The following is a 21,719-nucleotide window of genomic DNA, read 5'->3' as shown; positions in this document are numbered from 1 at the left end:
AGGCAGGTTTCCCTGCTTATGTTGCTACCTATTCTGGTTGGTGTGTCAAGTTCTATCAGCAGGATAAATGAGGAAGAATCATGACGTGGGCAAGCCGGCGGCTTTTTGGAGTTTCTGTTTAGTACCCCTAGGCTGGGGGGGGGGGGGGGGCGCATTGAAGTCTCCACGAATAATAAGCTTTCTAGCTTGTTTGCTGGCGACTGAAAAAAAAAAAAATATATGTATATCTGAAGACGTGCCGCCCTGATAGTCAATCACCTGTGTGCAATCTTCTCGTCCTTCGTTCCGCGTTTCTTAAAATAAAAAAAATCCCTGTGGATTGCGCTACTACCTAATGCGCAATTTGAGCCCAGCTCTATACGTGTTTTCATTTCGCGGTATATGGGCTGGCGTGGACAACCTATTTTGTGTGGCCCGTTGCTATGGCGCGAGGTGCGGCGTGACTGCCTGGCTAATCTGGAGATAGCGAGAGCCAGCGCGTGGGTGACGCGTGGGTGCAATTCACAGCCGCCGTCGCCGACAGGACCTTCCAGATGACGCGCGCTACTCTGGCGCCATTTCGTAGCCATCGTCGCCGCACTACAGATTTCTTCTCACGCTTTCACGATACTCTCCGCCGCTTTCCGCTTCATGCTTCCACTGCACCCTCCTTTCCTCTTTGCTCTTTGCGTCTTCCTTCGACGGCTGCGCTCCGAGTTCACTTTCATCTTTCGCTGTGCTCGTTCGCTCGGTTACGCCGACGCTCGCCACAGGAACGGGGCCGAAGAGTTGTGCTCTAAAATCATAGCAAGACTTAAATATGGCATAGAAATCGAGGAAACAGACGTGCGATCATGACTTGTACATAGTAGCTCACTGTAGCAAAACAATGTAAATGTAGGAAAAGAGCAGACACGAATAACCAAACTGAATAACTCATAGAAGCACGATGTATTTTATAACACCGCAAAAGTTGACGTTCACCATTCCAGAGTGCGAGACCGAATATCCTGCCACGTGGGGCTACTGTGGCTGTAGAATTGGTTGTACCACCTACGAAATTCGACAATAGTCTTGTCTCCTTTCTGGAAGGGCGGCTTCAACAGCATCTTCTTGTGATTCCACACGAGCAGATCCCTTTCGAACTGTGAGGCAGAAAGGACCAGATGACAAGAACTATTAAACTACTGGTGCTATACATAGCACTATATCTCACAAAGAACAACGAAATGATCTGCGCGTGTCATGGCAACGTCGAATCGACATCACCTAACTAAATATGCGCTAAAGCTTAAGGGTGGTGAAATGAGTCAGTTTAGATATGCCGGTGATGTGCCGCGCATCTTTTGGTGCACAACATTAGTTGCATGGATATGTAGTCTTCAGCCGTCTCTTAACGCACTGAATATTAAACACCAACCCTTACGCTTGAAGTGTTTGGTAAACTCCACGATTGTTAATTATTGCACTTTTCATTGTGCATCTTTTAATATGGCTTAATTCAGTATAATTATAGGAGGAGCCGCTTGCTGCCAGAGCTCACGGGTTACGTGACGCGATCGAACGGTCAAGAGAATGTTCCACATCCGCTGCCGTTACCATGACTGGCGCTGATTAATGCTCCCCTGGTTACATCTTGCACGCATACAAAACACCCAAGAATGCGGAAATGCGACCATCCACCGCCGTGGCTGTAGCGGCAGTGGTAGAGGCAACGCAGGCGTAATGCGGAGGCTGTGGCTTCCACCGGAGGCAAGATGTTTTATCGTTCACTTTAATTTTCCTTTGCCTTGAATATCTACACTTCAATGAAAAACAACGAATGATTTATTTGCCCTAGGTTTTCCTTAGCTTCAGTAACTGTTGGCTTCATACGGGCGTGACTAAAAAAAAATAGGGTCCCTCGATTTCTCTTTTTCTCGTTAATTAGTGGCTGTATGGCGCCGCTCTCTGGGAAGAAGCGCTTCTTGCATCTCTAACCACCGGGGCACATGGGCCTATGGTATACTTGTTACGATGCTTGTACTCTGTTCTAGAATTGTTATGATAACGCGTCGCTCGATCTGCAATATGGCATTGGTGCTTTTTATATAACAGCGATGTGTAGCTGCTTCATCCAATTCGATGGCCGCCGGCTGTGCACGCTAAAGTTGAAATCAACCCTTAAAGCAATATTCCCTTAATGTTATATTCCCTTTCTGACACAATTTGTCAACGCACATAAACAAAATGTGAAGGAAGAAAGAAAGAAAAATAAGCAGACTAGAGTGATTTCTCCGCCGTTGAGCTTATTTATTGCAAAAGTTGTAGTTCCCAAGTTCTCAGGGCGCTCACCTCTATATGGGCGACTGGACACGAAGCAGGCGATAATCGTTTTATAAATAAGGGTGTGGGTAATTTCTAGCGAGAGATAAACGAATGGCAGCCACTGATTCATCCTACGATGTTTAAAGAATTTTGAGAGTATGATTTTTTTAAAGTGAAGCAATAGACGCTCTCAGAAATTTAATATGTTAGTTGATTTGTGTTACAGATAAAATTATAAGGCGTCCTAGTGGCCGGAGTCTTGCGAAGTCACCCCGAGGGAGGGAATGACTAACCAGCTTAGGGAAAACCAAATCTGCGAAAACCTATTTGTAAATAAATTTCTCTTGAAAATTGACAAGAATCGCCAACAGGTGCCGCGGAATTAAGGAAGACAATCTGATCCGGATTATCCACGCCTTCGTGTTATGCCACCTCGCTTATTCAGGGGCTATGCACAACTGGCTCGTATCGGAGCGCAACAAGATCAATGCCCTAATCAGAAGAGTCTTCAAGCTTGCCCTCGGCCTTCCCATCCGAACGCACACAAAAGACCTCCTCAATTTGGGAATTCACAACACGTTCGAAGAAATCGTTGAAGCCCAAGAATTTTCCCAGTTTGTCAGACTTTCCGGTACCCCTGCGGGCCGAGCCATACTTGGCAAGCTGGGACGTAACCCCACGGTCGTCAGTCTCGACGCTGTGAAGCTGCCTAGCGACGTAAGGTCCAAGATTTACATACACCGGTTGCCACGAAATATGCATCCCACCTACAACGAAGGGCGAAGACGAGCCAGGGGCAAAGCTCTGCTCGCCAGTGCCCGCTTGAACAAGGACCGAACGTGCTTCGTAGACGCTGCTTCGTATGTTCAAGAAGAGGCCTTCTCCTCAGTGGTCATCGACGGTGATTCTAAAATCCTTAGCTGCGCTACCGTCCGCACTTCTAATTCCAGCGTTGCAGAGCAGGTTGCTATTGCTCTTGCATTAACGGACAGTGTACATGACACGATTTATTCTGATTCCAAGGCCGCTGTCAGGGCCTTTCAGATGGGAATGGTGGCTCCCCAGGCCCTACGTATCATCCCAAGTGCCAAAGACATGAAACATCACTCTTTGGCCTGGTTCCCTGCGCACCTTGGAACCATTGAGGGTGCCTCGATCAACCCCAACGAGGAGGCGCACTCGGCTACATGAGGTTTGACTGACCGTGCGCTGGGCAACGCGTCCTCTCCTGGGCGACCCGAGCCTCTCTGCTCGTACAACGAAATCTGCAAATATAATTATCTGTCAAGAAGACTCGTACCTTCGCCGCACTCCTCGCTGTGCAGGGCCCAGGCAGTCACTCTAAGGCTTCTGCAAACAAGCACTTGCCCGAGCCCCGCGGCGCTGCACACAATGTACCCCGAACGGTTCCCAAGCCCGGACTGCCCTCTGTGTGGTGATTATGCGGACTTCGAACATGTCCTGTGGGGCTGCGCCTCTGCCGGTCCCCCTTTCACTCAAGAGGAAATGATGAAGTTAATTAAGGCCCAGGATCAGACCTCTCAAATCCTGGCAGTCCAGAGGGCTCGCGAGAGGGCCGTCAGGTTTCACCTGATGGTACCCGAGTGGGCCTAGCCAGGTGACGTGGAGCTTGCTTACGTCTACAGTGGACCGAATAAAGTTGTTTCTCTCTCTCTCTCTCTCTTGAAAATTGACCACGAAATAAGTAGAAGCTCAGTAGATTCGGGTTGACGGCAGAATCGACGCACTCAGGATAGAGAAATTTCACGGTAAAATACGGTAGCTCGAACTTTAGAATGGAACCTGAAGTTACCTTGACGGACACCAATGATTATTCAACGCCTAATATAGATCATGGCAGCGAGGATACGGTGAGATGCTAGATTCTCACAGATGAAATTGGGATGAACAACTTCTTTGCAAAAAACTCAACGTCATGCTCGTCTTCTACACTATTACCTCTCAGAGAAGGTGCATAGGGCGCAAAGCCTTGCGCAAAGTAACAAGCGCGAATGTTACGTAATAGCGCAGTGGGTAGCGTGTCTCACTTCCACTTTCCCGTTGCCGCAGGAATGTGAATTCGAATCCCAGTGGAGGTTTAGTTGCAAAGTATCGTTCTTAGTGCGCAAGTGCTTATTTTGTTACCCTCCACGCGTTTCGTCCAAGTTTGTATGCGGCACCCAATCTGCTGAAATGCTGAAACCGTTGCAATGACTAGCTCTTATTAGCGGCAGGCCTTTGTGCTTTAGAGATTCCTATACGTGCTACGTAAAGTACTTTTCCGAGCTTGAAAGTAGCTCGCGAATACAGGCAATTTGCATCGAGCGGCTAGTAGTGTAGCAGTTTCGCATGTATTCGCGGGTTTCTTTCGCACTCAGAAAAACACTTTTATGTAGCGCGTATTGAGCTACAGAAAGCTGTACCGGGATTTTATCATCTTGCTCTTCGGTTTTCTCACTGACACTTTTAATCCAATTATATTATTTAAGAACTTGATCAACTAAATGAGACTAATTATGTAATTTGGCGGAATGCAAGAAAATATAATCTGGGTATCTCTAAGCGACGGCAAACAATATTACCTTTGTACGGTCGAATTACATGGCATTTCCATATTTTTAAATCTTCGTGCATGAGAGTTGGGACACCCTGTATATGGCGTTCCACTGCTGTTCACGAGGTCGGAGCTTCGATCTCGGCCGCGGCGGCCGCATTCCGATGACGGTAGAATGCAAAAAATAGCTCGTGTATACCATGCATTGGGCGCACATTTGTAAAGGGAAATGCCGAATGAAGTTAGACTGGTCGATTATATTTCGAAAATTATATTTTCATTAATTTCGAGGCAACACGTTGATTACTGAAACAGTAAATGAAGACCAATGCTCACTTCTTTTTCCACCCCGATACACCAGCGCTGGCTCTTCAATATGACCACACGGATTTCAAAGTGTGTCAGCGTATTAAAGCTGTTTTTTCCCAATAAACGTTGTCGAAACTGTGCAGGTTCTTTAGAAGACAATGCAGTTTATATCTCTCGATAAAAACTTCACCAAATCGGTGCAGACGCCGTCAAAATCTATGACGCCGTGGGGCTCTGTTGCAGGAACTTCGCGGTGGCGTCGCCGCAGGTCTGCCGTTTAAGCAGGAGACACACGGTACGGTTAGGCGTCGGATCCGACGTGCGGCGCTGAATGCTCCGGCTTGCGGCATACGGGAATTCGAAGCACACGGTGCGTGCATCCGAAAGATCGAGCGGCGCGTAAGCCCCGCCAACATCCAGCCCCCACCCCAGCTTGAATTCATATCCACGTCGAGAAACGCAATATAAACAACTCTGCACAACACTGCTTTGCTTTACGCGAACGCTGTCAATAAAATTATGCCCCTGCAAGTGACAGAACATTTCACGACGGCGCCTGTCCACTGACGGCTCCGCGAACAGCCAGCAAAAGGGCCTGTAGGCCTAGCTAGGCGGACGCTGCGGACGACGGCGCTTGCAATCCAACTAAAGCTCACCGAAGAGGGCTTATTTTTGCCAAAACAATTAACACTGTACGCTTGGGTCGCCCGTAATTAAATACAATTGGTTTACTGGACGCAGTCGTTGCGAAGGGCAAACGTGCAAGCGAAGCGAGTAGCCTCGCTCAGACGGTCGGTGTGTGCTGTCTGCCCTCGAGATCCCTCGCGTCGCGGCTCCCTATCTCGCTAGTAGCTTAGTGCTAGTGTACTAGGCACTGCTTTGCATAACAGGCACGCGTTCGAGATAATTTTACTGAACTGTCAAATATTTCGTGTCGCAAACAAACTGCAGCAGGCAAGGAAAAAAAATTGGAGGACGCTTAAGCTTCGCCTTTAAGAGTGGAACGCGATAGCGTTCCCGTCGACCCGCCAAGGGGTGTAAGACAATGCGCTACGGCACAGCCATCACTTACGAGTCGCCCCGCATCGTACTTTGCACCCACCAATCACGCGATGAGCGCCGAGCAACACAGCGTTCGGCGCGGCAACGAAACGTGCGCCTGAGCAAGCGGAACGAACCAAAGAACTCGGTGTGTCGGAGGGAGAAACGATCTACGCGAGCCGAACGTCGTGATCGGCACGGACAGCCGGGCCGCGACTCACTTCCGCACCGGTCCCCGCACGGCCGCGAGAAGCGGTCGAGTGGCGCGCCCCCTGTCGGGGCAGTGCCGTACATTGCGAGGAAGGGGTCTTCTGTGTTTGCCGCAAGAGGGTACTGCGTGTGCGGCAAGCGCAGAAGAAATGTAGCGGAAACGCACTTCGCTACACGTTTAACGGCGACTTCTGTAAAAAACATGCTCATAATTACCGATATACACCGCATTATAACTTTCTACGGCACGTTTCTAAGGCAACACCGCATTCACTAGAGGCGCTTTTGTCGCGCTTTGAACTATCCAACTCATGGCTAAGTGGTAGCGTCTCCGTCTCACAATCTGGAGGCCCTGATTCGATTCCCACCCAGCCCATCTAGCAAGTTGCTTTTATTTATAAATTGCCTTCCGCAATTTTGCGCTCACGGCCAACGCCGCCGACGCCGACGACACCGGCTTTTCAGCGACACTAGCTCCTTAACGCTGTCGCGTTAAAAGACGGCGAGAAACCGGCCAGCCGCGCTGTCATTGGCTGCGGCCAAACGACGGTGCGGTTGTCGGATGATGAAAATCTGCCCCGTTTGTCGCACGCAGGAAGTCCGATCCGGCGCTTCGGCACGGCAAAACACCTCGATTCCGGTTGCCGTTCCGGCGCGTCGGATGCCGAATCGGACACCGAATCGGACCGTGTGTCTCTCCCGCTTTATGCGTCGCTTCTTTCTTACCAGCTTCCCTTTTCTTTAATTGCTCTTCAAAGAACCTCAAGTAATGAAAAGTACGGCGTGCCTTATTATCAGATCGTGGTTATGGCGTGTAAGACCCCATATTTACTTTATTGAAATTTTTTCCACAAACAACTTTCTTTTTTTTAACCAAGATATTAGGTGTTCCTAGGAGCAATTAAATCTGGTTGTTTAAATACGTCGGGAAACCCAGACAGCTATTATTAGTTTCTTTAATTATTCGTCTTGCGTCTACATAAAGACTGAAAGCCGGGTTAGTAGGTGTCGATTCCCTATTAACTGCAGCGCGACGGAAAACAAACGGCAGGAACGAGGCGAACACACAGATCCCTGTGTGGTCGATTCCTTTCTGTCCTTTGTCTTCCTGTCACCGCTGCAGTGAATGATGGATGTTCGTGCGTTGGTTTGAACGATGAAGTGCACTCACGGATTTCGCGTAGATGATGCTTGCCAGCCAGCGGAAGAGCAAGCTTGCGCGGGGCTCGTAGTGGATGGTGTGCACCACGCGGATACGGAACGGACCCATCGGCGTGACTGCGACCACGGTAAGTTGGGTGCCGAAGTCGCACTCTACGCGCACCACGAGCAGCCCGGGTCCCTGCAGCGTCAGATTTGTCACGTTGTCGAAGAAGCGTGGGCACCGGCCAAGAACTCGGATCTTGGCGGCAATGTCGACGCAGCAGCGGTGGTCCTTTGTGTACCACTTGGCCGTCCACAGGTGTGTGACGAAGCGGCCCCAGCCGGTGTCGCCCGCGTTTTTCGCGAACTCCTCCGGTGGCAGCAGCACGTTGGGTCCGTGGAAGTAGCTGAAGTGCGTCACGTCCGACTCGTTTTCGGACAGGTCCCGGATGTGGCAGCTCAGCGTTTCCTCGTATCGCCTCCCCGCTTTCCAACGACCGCTTGTCACCTCGGGAACGTCTTCTACCTGCCAGCTGGGCTCTTCGCCGTCGGCGTGGTACCACAAAAACACGTTGCCCAGAAGCTCGGCCGTGGTCCAAGTTTTTATTTTGACGAAGTCGGGCACTGTAGGAAGGCAAGCAGCGTAGCTGAAGGAGAGGCGATAAAGGTGTAGTATACCGGTTGTTTCATGAAATGTGTTCGAAAGTTCTCAAGGAAACGGAAGATGCGATTATTAAGTTATTTCCTCATTGTTGCTTTTATCACAGAGGCGCATATTATATTCGGACTAGAGGTGCAAATTAGACGAATAGGCAATCGTCTTCTTTAATTTATGTTAACAAAAACAAATAACGTACGATTGAGCCGAATGGATGACTTGAAGTACGCCATCCGAGGAGCTCATAACCCTTTCCGGAAATGTAACCAGTTGACGCACCGTAATGAATTATTTCTTTTGCCCAAATGAATTATGGCGAATTGTCCACATAAGAGCGAAACTCAACAGCCAAAGAGCACAACTGCCGTTCTTTTACGGTAGACACCCATAAGTGATGTTACTGCTTATTCCTCACCGTCTGGCGAATTTCACGCGAGAGACTTCATATGTGTACTTCGGTTTAATGGTATGAGCCATTGCATTGCTGAATGAACGTGTTTCACGGCAGCTCTCTGAATTTTCCTTAATTGTGCTGATTATTGAAATCGGATCTTCATGAAAGTGCATCGAACGGATGTATGAACCTACGTGGACCACCGGGATACCCAATTCCGAGGTAGCGGTGTATTTCTTTTTTAATTAGAGCTGATTTTGTGACCCACGAGGTCCGCCCACAGGCCTCGGCTTCGGCCAGGGAAGCGGTAGGCCTACCCTCAGGTCACATCGAGCCGCAGCCAATTACCGACAAATCGCTAATTTGGCAAGCGGACACTGACCCAATATGTCGACTGCTAGGGGAATTGGGGTAGATGGGGAAGAAATTTCGCCGGATCAGCTCACGAGAGCCGAGGGGTGGAAAACCGCTGGCGAGAAGTTGAAGCAAAGGAGCCACGCAAGCCAAGATGGCGCCGAAGCCGCGGCTGACGTCAGCAACAGACGTGGCAAAGACCTCGATGGCACCACCGGCAAGAGCCTTCGTCACAGGATGAAACGAGTAAACAAGGGCAAGCTGCTCAAGGGTGCGAGAATGCCAGACCTCCCGCGCGAAGACGTGAAGATTGTAATGCGGCCACGCGGCGGGCTTCAAGTGAGGGATGTGGCCCGGGTTGAAATCAGCCGAGCCATTACTGGGGCGGCCCAAGTCGATGCAATTACAGCAAGAGAATATATTATTTGTCCAAACCATCAGCACAACATAATCGTCGTGAGTACCTCGAAGAGGGAGCACGCCGACAAGTACGCCATGGTGAAACGCATCGACATTCGAGGGACGTCCCACGAGGTGAGCGCTTACGAATCGGTGCCTCACGGAACAGAGGAGTGATACGGGGCATCCCGCTAGAGGACACCGCCCAAGAAATTCAAGACCTAGTGATGCACAAGCACAACCCGATGGCGTTACAGGCGAAACGGTTTGGCAATAACAGATCCGTGGTGATCGCCTTCGAGGGACCCAAGGTTCCCAACTACGTGCGTTACGGTAACCTGCTCGTTGAATGTTCCTTGCACCACAAGCAGATCGACGTCTGCTACCAGCGCGGCCGCGTCGGACACCGAATGGACGTGTGCCCCAATCCCCAAAATCGTATCTGCCGGGGGTGCGGCATCGCCGACCCAGAGAAAGAGCATGCGTGCGTGCCCAAGTGCGGCCTGTGTGGCGGCAAGCATCTCATCGCCGACCGGGCCTGTAAGGCAAAATTTAAGACGCCGTACGTGGTGCGGCGCCGGCGCTGGGAGCGGCGCCGGGCCTACGACGACAGCAACCAAGAGGAAAGAGGTCCTGCAGGGCGACCCCAACGCAGCATCTCTTCGCAGAGCCGTTTGAGACCGCCGGCCCGCAAGGGCGACCACCAAAGCCGCCGACGATCGAGATCCCGTTCCCGGGGCAGCCCGAACGGGGCCGACCAGACGCCATCGGCTGGCTCCAAGGACGGCCGCCGCTGGGAGACGATGGGGAAAGGAGGCAGTCGAAGCTCGAGTGGAAGACGCCGGGGATCCCGTTCGAGGTCCCGGACCAGATCGAGAACCCGGGCCGAGTCCAACCAACGAGGGATACTCGCCGAGAAAAAGGTGGGCTGCACCGACAGGTCTTCCGTCGCTCTAGGGAACGACAGAGAGTTCCCACCCCTCAACCCTACCCCACATACCTCCTCTAACCAAAACGCCGCCACACGTCAAGAGTGCGGTGAATGCACACAACTTAGACTAATCAAAAGGCAAAACGCCCTGATTCAGGAACAGAACGTGCAGATCAGAGGACTCATGAGTAAAATAGATGCGCTAGCTAGCGGCATCTCAGCGACTAAAATAACCAGAACGAGCACGGCGCCCGAGGACGCCAACGAGAAACGCAAGGTGCCGCGGAGGGACCCCCCTCGCCCCCCCAAGAGCGGAGAGGAGAGGCGCAGCCCATGCAACAAGCATTGAATGTTCAAGAAGCGATGGACGCTGAACCACCGTTGACTGCGAGACGGCAGCAGCGGCACCACAGACGTCGCATCAACAAGAGCAACCGCCGCAAGGGGGCAAACTGGCAGCGATTCTCGCAGCCATCAACCATATAAACGAGAAACTCGGCAATATGAATGCCAGGCTAGAGGCCTTAGAAGGTCAAATAAAGACCCTGTCAGTCAAGCACGAACGACTGGCGGAGAAGACAGTAACGATAACCATGAAGAACAAGTTCGCAGCGCTAAAGAAAGAACGCGCCAATGAAGTCAAGGAATCGATCGCGTACAGGCGCGGTCGTATAAAAATGGCAAAGGAAGATGACGCAGACGCCGAACAGTAAAAAGCAAATCCGCGGGGGGGAAACAACGATCATTTACCAATGGAATTGCAGGGGCATCCACACCAAGGAGGCCGAATTACAACTTCACATAAATACGCTCGACCAGAAACCGGATATGATCGGATTCCAAGAGACGCACGGCAGACCCAGACTCCCGGGATACGTGACCTACACGGATCCCACGGAAGGCGGCACGGCGTTACTGGTGCGCAACAACATAGCAGCTACCCAGCACCTCACGGCGCAAAAGGGCTGCGAACACACGCCGGTCGAGGTTCCCGCAAGGACGATTGGCAGTGCCGGAAACCTGTTTGTGATGAGCGCATACTGCAGGCCGTCACAAAGGCAGTACGACTTTGGAACAACAGTGAGCCAGGCGAAGAGGTTGGCGGGGAACCGGCCGCTCCTGGTCCTAGGCGATTTCAACGCTCCTCACACTACATGGGGTTACAAATACCAATCGAAACAAGGCAAGGCTCTAGAAAAGGCAATGGAGAACCACGAAATGGCGCTCCTTAATGAACCAGGCGTCGTCACTCGAAAGGGAAACAGCGTCAACAGGGACACCACACCGGACCTGTCGTGGATGGCGGGATCCCTAGAAGTGGCCTGGCGGAACGAAGACGCAGACCTGGGCTCCGACCACAGCATCATAAGTATAACGCTCAAGGGAACAAGGTTCCGGGCGGCCCTCGGCAAAGCCCAGATCACCTTCTGGGACCGAATGCGCAAGCACACAGACGAAGAAAACGAGACCTCCGGAGAAAACGTGGAGGATGGCAGACATCAAACGTACGCAGAATGGGCGTGAGAACAAAAGATCGCGCTCTTCAGATTTACTCAAGGGGTAGTGACAACGATGCACACGCCCTTCGTCGACGCCAAGCTAGCACACATGTGGCCGGCGCGGCACTCGCTCACGCGAAGATGGAAGCGTCAACGTCGAAACAAGAAGCTCGTCAAACGCATCGCGATACTCAACAAACAGATCACTGAATACGCAACCAAGCTGTGCCGTGAGAACTGGATGAGTACGTGCGACGGGCTGCAGGAAAAGCTGTCGGCGCGCAATACCTGGTGCCTGCTCAGACACCTGATCACCCCGTTGAGCAGCAAGACCGCAACCAACCGCAACCGCACCAAAGTGCTGAACGCTTACGATGGCAACGGCCAAAGGCTCATTGCAGACCTCATGGCGATCTACCTCAAGATGGAGAGAGGGCGATTTCCGATACCGGATGAGTACGGGGGACCGGAAAATCCGGCAATAATGAACCGTTCACCATCACGGAGTTATTAACAGCCATAGACGAAAGTAATAAGACGAGCGCACCCGGAACAGGCGCCATTACATACAAGCTGCTCAACAACATGAGCGATGCGGCGGCACGCGGGCTCCTGGGTCACACCAACATAACCTGGGAAAGCTCGAAGTTACCCGCAGAATGGAAAGAGGCCGAGGTACGGTTCATACCGAAACCCGGCACACCTCCGACGATCGAGGTCAAGGTCATGGAACGCATGGTTCTCAGAAGACTTCAAGCACACCTGGACGAGACATGTCAGATGCCGGCGACCATGTATGGATTCCGCCAGCATCTGAGCACCCAAGATGGCCTTATCCAATTACACGAACTAGTGATTAAGAGAGCAACGAGGCACGCGCCACGGGGTATACTGGCTTTGGACCTCAAGGGGGCCTTCGACAACGTTTGCCACGCCAGCGTCCTCGAGAACCTGCACAAGACGGGGTGTGGCCGCTAGACCTCCGGCTATAGTAAATATTTCCTATCCAATAGAACGGCGACTATCCGGATAGGAAAGGAACAGTCCGAGCCTGTGGAGCTCGGAGACAGGGGTACCCCACAGGGGTCGGTCCTGTCGCCTCTGCTTTTGAACCTGGCCCTCCTGCCCCTGCCCGAACTACTCAATCAGCTCGAAGGCGTAGACCACGCGTTCTATGCCGACGATATAACGGTGTGGACGAACCGCGCGGGGTCCGATGCCTGGGCGGAGGAAGCCCTGCAGAGAGCGGCAACAACCGTCCACGAGTAGGCCACGACCTGCGGCCTGAGCTGGGCTCCACAGAAATCAGAGCTGCTCATTGTACAGCCCGGAAGACCAAAGAAAGAGCCACCGCCGAACATAATTATCACCATCGACGGCACAGAGATCAAGCGAACGCAGCAGATCTGGATACTGGGCCTGCTGTTGCGCAGCGACGGCAAGGCGCACGCAGCCGTCAACAAAATCAAGACCACATCGGAGCAGGTCATGAGCATGATCCGAAGAGTCACCAACCGGAACAGAGGAAACAAAGTAGACGCTTTGCGCCTGGTGCAGGCATTCGTCGTGTCACGCGTAACGTACTCCGCCCCGTACCTCCAGCTTACGAAGGTGAACCGCTAGACGCTGAACACGACGATAAGGAAAGCAGTCAAACTCGCCATGGGCATCCCAGTCTATTCGTCAACGCAGAAACTGCTGGATATGGGTGCCCACAATAGGGTGGAAGAGCTGGTGGAAGCACACCTATCCCACCAGAGAGTAAGGCTGAGCCGGACAGAGCATGGCCGGGCCGTCCTATGCAACATAGGATGGCAAATTGAACAGCAACCGACAACGAAGCCGCTCCCCACAACGTGGAGAGACGTTATTAAGACCAAGCCCCTCCCCCCGAACATGCAGCCGGGGAAGAACGACGAGAGACGTTCGGCGCGGGCCAAGGCACTGCCTCGACAGCTGGAAGAGGACCCCGAGGTTCTCTACGCGGACGCCTCGCTTCCTAAGCATGGCACCAGAGCAACGGCGGTCGTCACCACCATTGATAAACTGGTCACATGCGCGTCGATACGGACGACGAATACAGTCGAAGCAGAAGAAGTGGCCGTGGCCCTCGCACTCGCACAACCGGGAGTGAGAACCGTGGTCGCAGACTCCAATACCGCCTACGCAAGCTACCGCATGGGTAGCATCTCTCCCGTGGCCCTAGAGATCCTCATAAAACGCTAATCACCGGGACGGGCCGTTGAGCTCCTGTGGGTCCCGGCTTACTCGCAAGTGGAAGGCAACGCACTCGCCGACAACTATGCCCGAGAACTGTCAATCCAGGCCGAGGACGAGCCAGAGCTACCACACCCCGTGAGAAATTACAAAGAGATCCCCCAAATGTACAGAGGTGGCAGATGTAGGCTTCCCCGTCGGCATCCATAACTCAGCCGAAGGCAGCAAACGATCGTGCGAGGCGCGCAAGCGTGGTCGCTAGCGCATCCCATGCTCTTGCAGAAGATGTTCCCAGCAGAGCATGACACTTCATGTCCGTTTTGCAGACGATCGGAAGGCACTCTAGCACACATCCTTGCAGAGTGCACGAAGCTCAAGAACACCCCATCATCCCCCCCTCCCCAGCCCCCCCCTCCCCCCGAGCGATCGGAGACGTTGTCCAGCCCCGACCTACCGACCCAGCTCCTGCTGGCGGCTAGGGGCGAGGAAATGCTGGACGCATATGGGACCTGAGATGAAGGTTCCACCCCATCTGGTGCCAGCTCGCACCAACCTTCCCTAAGGGCTGAGTAAAAGTTGATTCTCTCTCTCTCTCGGTTTAATTTTTTTGTATGTGTGTATGTTTGAAATTAGCCTGAATAAAATACGCTGTAAATATTGTGAGCGTCTACTTTTTCCATTTCTGGAAACCGTCATCAACAGCTCGGACGACGGACTTCAAGTCTTCATGACTGTCAATTGTCGGCTCACCTGGCTGAAAAGTTGGTCTAATTTGACTAAATACTTGTCTAATTACTTTCTAGTCATTTTCAAATGTATATCTGTCCTAAAAGTAACCCCGAAAAAATTCATTATCTCGTCTTCCCTATGTTTACGTAATTTCGCACATACTTTTTGAGACCCCTACAAGTATAAACGCCAGTGGCAAGAAACCTGAGGAGTGTTTTGCTCTGAATGAAATGTCTGCGAAAAAACAGGCACAAGACGACGTACTTGAGCCGCTTCGTTTTTGTATGTTACGCATAAAACAATATTCCGCAGGAAAATGGTCGAATGGAGCGAGCATTGCCATGTGCAACTCAGTTATTAACCAAGGTTGCGTAGACACAGACAGACAGACAGACAGACAGACAGACAGAGACAGAGACAGAGACAGAGACAGAGACAGAGACAGAGACAGAGACAGAGACAGACGGACGGACGTACAGATACGAGTTTACAGAAATTGATATCGAGATTTTTTTTACTACAATCGTCCATCGATCCCTCCAAAAGAGTTTTGCTGAGATTTCATTTGTGTCTATTAAAGCAATAATAATAAAAAAGAAAGCGCTGGCTTGAGGATGGACACTTCTATAGCACCATGTTTAACGGCTGAAATCTCAGCGCCACAGCCTTTTATTACGAGAAGATGGTAACAGCGCACCTTTGGCCGAGTAAGGCACGTGGGTGCAAGCGCCGTCGTTTGCGTCGAACCTCCACCCGTGAAAGGGGCACTCGATGCAATCTCCCACCACACGGCCCATCACTCCCAGGTGGGCGCCCAGGTGCGGGCAGTAGGCGTCAAGCACGTGTGCACTGCCGTCCTCGGTACGAAACGCGACAAGCTCTAATCCTGTAGAAAGAGGAAAATCAATTAGCGCATCTCGCGAAATGGGCTCCAGATTGCCCGATCAGCTGCGGGCCGGATATGGACATGCCCCGTTTTGTCCGATTAAAACTGTCTTGCCTCATGGGGAAGGCAACGTGGCTCTTAGTTCTGGTGTTCTCCAACTGCAAAACGCGCAACTGCATTTTCCTTGGAGAGTGCAAGCACGATGCGAGAGCCCGCTGCAGTGAGGCGACATTATAAGGTTAGGGTAATTTATCCCAAGAACGACAGCAAGGTATGTGCGACGTTTGCGGGCATTTACCGCAGCAGGCAATGCCCTAACGAACGAGGGAGGCCTCGTACGCATAGCGAGAAAGTTCGTTGAAACATTAGCTATAGGACAATGGCGTTGCCGATGTGACAGCCGGCTGCTATCGCAGCAAGTGAGCTCAGTCGGAGGAATTCGCCAAGTCTGCTAATTTGTTTCATGTTTCAAAGAACGTTTCTTATGCCTTTCAATTCCCAAGGAATGAAGGCTTCACGCTTATGGCGTGCAGTATGCTATAAAAATTATCCATATTTCAATAAACTGAATAAGGGAGCGACAATGGGCTGGCCGGCGTTCCACTTCGGAGGAAAAACACCGTGTAAGTCGAGGACTAAGAAAGAACGACAACACATGCGTCACTAAGAACGTTGTCTGTATTGCAACAAGAAAATAAATATGTAGAACACGCACAGCCCCCTGCATGCCTTGAAGTTCATCGTTCTTGAGGTAAAAACCACTTGCTTAAAATATATTATTCGCCCTTCTCCTATGTCTTTGACGATATGGTTGACGCATGCGGGATTTTGTGCGTGTTCTGAATATATATTGTCATGTTGCAATAAAGACAACGTTGGTAGGCAGCGCATATGATGTTCTTTCTTACTCCTCGTCTTACGAGCTGTTTCCCCTCCCAAATGACTAGACAGGTAAAATCGAGTATGAAAAACACAGAATAATTCCTCGATACCTTGTTATATTTATTTTTTGAATTGCCTAACCTATTTGCTCAAGGCTGTAGTCTTTTTTCTCTTTCTAGGACACGTCAAAGAGCGATGCCCAGACACTAAAACTTACCAAGCACGTCGACTCGCTTTACTTGTTCGACCTTGAGTTCTTGAGACTCTACAATAGGAAACCAGCCATTGGGATACACCGGCGGTAAATCCTCTTGAGGATACCGCCTTCGGGCAGGAATCAACTGCATGTGCAAGTATGCAATGCTTTAAACATATGTGAACGTTTCCAGTCCTTAACCGACGATTCATAGGCTCCCATTGAACATCGAAAAAGTGGCAACGCATGGGTAGTCTCCCAAGGATATCACAGTTTTTTACTAAAAATATTTGATGCCAATTTTAAGAGCTTGTTAGAGGTATAAAATAGCGTATACAATTGCGCAAATGCAATAGACTATTGAATTAGTTTATGGTTCTGCGCATGAAGTTCTAGGAAGCCGCTAATGCGATACTGGGTAATGCGCACTAGTAAACGCAGGCAGAATGTTTAGTTAAGGAGGTGGAGTGTTTACATCTGCCTAATTCCTGGCAGTGAGGAACTCTATGTTTTGTTATCAGTAAGTAACATCCTGTAGGGTAGTTTTCTGGGCCATTCGATGCATTATGACAATGTGATTGTTCCAGCAAGTAAAGACGCGAGCGCAAGACAAAGAAACGCACAGGTCGAGTATGTTATAGGCTAATAGGCCAGCGTTGTCCTCTGCGTTTCTCTGTCCATGTGCTCGCGCCTTTAATAGCTCGAACAGACACGCTGTCAACATCCTGTAGTCCGGGGAAAGGAAAGGTGTGATTGTCAGGACAATTAATGCACCTTCGTCGCAACCTGCTGCCCAAGAGGTAACGAAATCAGGATAGTTTTCGATCGCTAGACTGCATCCTTCTATAAACACTGAAACGTGTGCTCGCAATCTTAAAGTTAGCTGAACAGATTCTATGTTTATAAGAGCACCGAGTGGCTGCCTACTCTCAGTGTCATGAAGGAACATAAATGGCGCGTCTTCGCGTCTAAATATCACGGCTCGACACACGAGGTGAAAGGAGCAGATAAACAGGGCGATCTCCTCTTGTTGACTACAATTCATTCGTTTTACACCTCGTGCGTTTTCGCCACCGCACATAAGAAAATGCAAGTCGCTACAAATGGAGAAATGAACAAGTGTTCGATATGTAATAATTTTTCACTGTTACACTACAACATTCATGACGGTATTGGACATATCAAGTCTCCAGATATTTCTTTGTTAACACAAATTTCAATATGATATAATTTCTTGGACTAAGACTAAGGTTCTGACGCCTGAGGAATCTGAACCTCCTAGGTTACAACTTTGTTTGCATTCTGCGGCTTAGCAAAACAAAGTGTTGAAGTGTTCGACTATTTCTCAACGCCAACCTCATGGATTATAATCACCTTTCGTTTAACCACAGATATGTCACCGCAATATGAGGCACTATTTATTGAATTTTATTGTGGGATAACCGTCGGCGTGCTGTACCGTTCACCAAGTTCTAAAGTCTGTTTTTTCCTTCAGGCCTTAGAAAGTATGTTAGATGAGCTGGACACCAGAAATAAGGCGGCACTCGTATGTGAAGTCTATAACTAAAACCTAAACTCGATCACTAACATTTCGTATCAAACATTATAGGAATTATACGGGTTCACGAATAGCGTTTTTAATTGCTTCATCAGTGCGTCAACAATAAAAATCGCTTTGCCAAACAGCTGCACGCACCGAAAAAAATTCACTTCGAGAAAGCTTATCCGCGATGCGCGAATATTTTATGGAAGCTGGCCTCCCGAGTAATACCTTCTTTAACAAAATTTATTACTTCCCACAGCTTTCTTGGGCTCATTTGACTAGCGATGATAGTAGGATTATCTATAACACCATTTTCTCACTGTGGCGTAGAAGCGCTAATAATTTGCTCCTGATTTCGTTTTATTGATTTCTGTAGCAAACATTATCTTTCCTTTCCTTTTGCTTTTCCTTTTTCCTTTTGCTTCCTTTCCTTTTGCTTTTCCTTTCCTTTTGCTGATGCGGGAAAGCTCTAAGGCACTTTGCGTCATCTAAGGGTTGATCGCCTGATTGCAGTATTTCTTGGCGCAATCATGAGTAGCGTTACGGTCTTTGTTATTGCAGGCTGCCTGACATTATTTATACGCTGACTCAAAGCTACAATAAGCCAACAATTTTAATTCCTTTTGCCCTCATTTGTCTTTAACTTACCGCTTAAGAACTAATGGCTCTAAGTATTTCAATACGAACTTGTAAAGCGACAGGGTCGGCAGGACATCATTGAGTAAAATGAAATCTAATGAAGATTTTGTGTGTACATATCTGGCGCAAATTTTTTATTACGCTTTTTACACTGCTACGTATCCTAATCCGCTGAAAAGAGCTAAGGTATCTCCCATTTTCAAGAAAGGTTAGCTCATGTTAGAAAACTACAGACCGATTTCGATACTCTCAACCGTTAACAAAGGGTTCGAACTGCTTATATGCAAGCGACTTATTAGGTTTATAAAAAATGTAATAATTCAGCTACACTGCGGCACTATATTTGTCGAAATAATAAAGTAGAACGGCAGTTATTGACGTGACAAACTACATTAAGACTTTTCTGAATACCAAAGAAATAGTAAGAGGAATTGTCCTGGGCGTTAAGAAAAGCGTTCGGCACCGTCTATCATTTTCATTTAGAGCTATATTGAGGCAAGGTACCAGAGCGTATATATGCTGAAAACGTGTCGTCTAACTTCTTAACTATTTCATATGGTGTAGCGCAGAGGTCAGCGTTGGAACAGATACTATTTGCCGCGTTCATTAACGACCTTCCCCAAAAGCATAATCAGGGAGAGGGAACAGTGTATGCTGACGGTACGGTAGTTCTAATGTCATGCAAGGATTTGGTCAGCTATGAAATGCTTCTAATAAGCAACTAGGAAACATAAGAAATAAGGTTACGAGACAACACATTAAACTTGCAAACGCATAAAAAACAAACTACACAACATGTTTATCCGATAGAGATAAATAGCAGCACCAAGAAATTAGAAGGTCGCAACAACTGTTGCAAAAGTTCAACAGTAGAAATAGCGCCTTATATCGCTAGGTTCATCACTTGATTGCAGGCACACGTAACCAATGTTTGCAGCCGGCTAAGTCGTGCTTGATCTGCATGTACCCTATATAAATTGGGCACACATTTTTCTTCTTTCCTTTTTCGGTCAAGAAGATAAGCCTCATTGTACTGGCCGATTGGAAAGATTTCTTTTTTACGTCCCCAACGCAAACAAAGACAGAAAAGGGTCAATGGAGGGGCCTTTACTCGTTGAAAGCCGAAGCAAATGTCTCTCTTCGTTGCTGTGAAAACGTCAGGCCATGATCACCTAAAGTGACCGCTAATGTCATTAAATTCGCGCATTGATAGCATTGATATTCCCGAGATCATACACGATGAATAATAGTGGTGCAATATCACGGCAAAGAACCTCGTCATGAGTCGAGTATTTTTGTTGCAACTGCATGGAACTGGCCTTCATGCTTACACTTAATTCAAACCCCAAGCGATGCTTAGTAGCAACCCAAACGAATAAAAAAAAAGGGTCGCGCCTTTTTTTAGACTTTGTGGTTTAAGCCACGGTAGTCATTAACAATGTCATAACAACATCACCGCTGCCTACTCACTCCCCATCCCTGTCCTCCCACCTACCTTTATTTGATAATTTATAACCAACGTGCTAAATGCCTGTACTTCGCTTTGCTTTATACTGCTTTCTCGTTGTGTTCTTTTTTATGTGCTTGTATGATGTGTTTGAACGAGTACTGTAATCAGCCTTGATGTACTGACATCTCCTTTTGTAACGCCCATATATGTCTTTGCGGTATTTGATAAAAGAAATTGAGCCGAAAATAATTTCCGGTGGGTGCAACTATTCCGAAGAGGACATGGACAGCCCTCCCGTGAATAAAGGCGAAAACACATTTCACGCGCACTGTTAAGGCTGAACTGTACTATTCGCTAAGTGCGGGGACACGCACAGCAAGTAGAACAGCGATCTACAGAATAGATTGAAAGTCTTACCCTTTTCTTATCTTCCGACGCCCGTGCACGGTGCCGCAAGAAGGCCCAGGTGAGGCTGGCGAACAAAGTAATGAGAGGCGCAAAGCGCAGGCTGAACCAGAAAAACACGTCCATGGAAAGCATGGCAAGGGGCTAAGCTTGTGTGGGCATGCTTCGGGAAGCACACGCGCCGTCTGAGTAAATGCGAGGAACGAGCGTCGCCGTGTTTAGTTTGGTGTCCAACTCGGGACCAGACAGTAAAGAGCAAAGTAGACGGCACTCGTGCGCCTCTGTGCTTCCTCCTTCCCGCAGAACCTCTTAGACGAAAACAGGGGAAAACAAGCAACAACAACGCGCGTCTACCGATTAACAAAGAAGACTGAAGACAAAACAACAAAATCCTGGTAGAACCCATTGCACGATGGGTGCCGCCGCTAATGAGAATGGCATCGATGCAATGTATAGCGACACTCCACATTGCCGAAAAGGTCTTGGATTAGAAACTGTTGAGATTTCCGTAGCTGCTGCTTTGTTACGAATTGCGCGCACCCCACGCTTACGTAGGAATCGGTGTTAAGCGAAGCTGTCGTGGATGACGGCGCGAAATCAATGCAAATGTTATGCAGAACGACACGCTCATAGCGGGAACGTTAGTATAAAATGACGCATACAAGGGAATGTACTTCTGTTAACTTCTGCGTAGCCGACTTCTTTGAATATTCTGTCGCCGACTTCTTCCCTTCGCTGCAGCTCAACTCTCGTCGCTCCGTGCGCGCTCAATATCGAGCAGGACAACAGGCAAAAAAAAGAAAACAAGGAACCTCGCTCAATGCATGTTCAAGTTTCTTCACTTCAGTCCTTTTCCTACGCTCGGCTGCTTCGGCTGCCGACTTCACTTATGGCCTATTCTCCTGATTATTTATTGCCCTGCCCAAAATGTTATTTTCGTAGCTAACTGGTCTGATGTCAGTGAGCACACGTCCTTGCGCGTGCTAACACCTGT

The 21,719-nt window shown here is 49.5% G+C and overlaps 1 protein-coding gene across 1 annotated transcript; it reads right to left on the bottom strand.

Moving 5' to 3' along the window:
- Nucleotides 1-913: 913 nt before the first annotated feature.
- Nucleotides 914-20,860, bottom strand: LOC126547210 (cholesterol 7-desaturase nvd-like). The gene is made up of 5 exons (XM_055063038.2): nucleotides 20,738-20,860; nucleotides 16,710-16,833; nucleotides 15,422-15,610; nucleotides 7,572-8,167; nucleotides 914-1,124 (listed from the first exon to the last, which is right to left on the bottom strand). Exons 1-5 carry the CDS (start codon nucleotides 20,858-20,860, stop codon nucleotides 960-962), a joined length of 1,197 nt encoding a protein of 398 aa, XP_054919013.2. The 3' UTR covers nucleotides 914-959.
- Nucleotides 20,861-21,719: the final 859 nt, after the last annotated feature.

Source organism: Dermacentor andersoni, chromosome 1 (genome assembly GCF_023375885.2).
Source record: "Dermacentor andersoni chromosome 1, qqDerAnde1_hic_scaffold, whole genome shotgun sequence".
In the NCBI taxonomy this organism is placed as follows: Eukaryota; Metazoa; Arthropoda; class Arachnida; order Ixodida; family Ixodidae; genus Dermacentor; species Dermacentor andersoni.
Note: the sequence above shows the minus strand (reverse complement) of the source record. Positions and strands in the feature narration are given on the sequence as shown.

Coding starts and splice junctions, on each gene's coding strand:
- LOC126547210 (XM_055063038.2), bottom strand. CDS start 20,860: ATGCTTTCCATGGACGTGTTTTTCTGGTTCAGCCTGCGCTTTGCGCCT. Junction 15,611..16,709: donor AAAGCGAGTCGACGTGCTTG/GTAAGTTTTAGT, acceptor CTCTTTCTACAG/GATTAGAGCTTGTCGCGTTT. Junction 1,125..7,571: donor GCATCATCTACGCGAAATCC/GTGAGTGCACTT, acceptor TCTGCCTCACAG/TTCGAAAGGGATCTGCTCGT.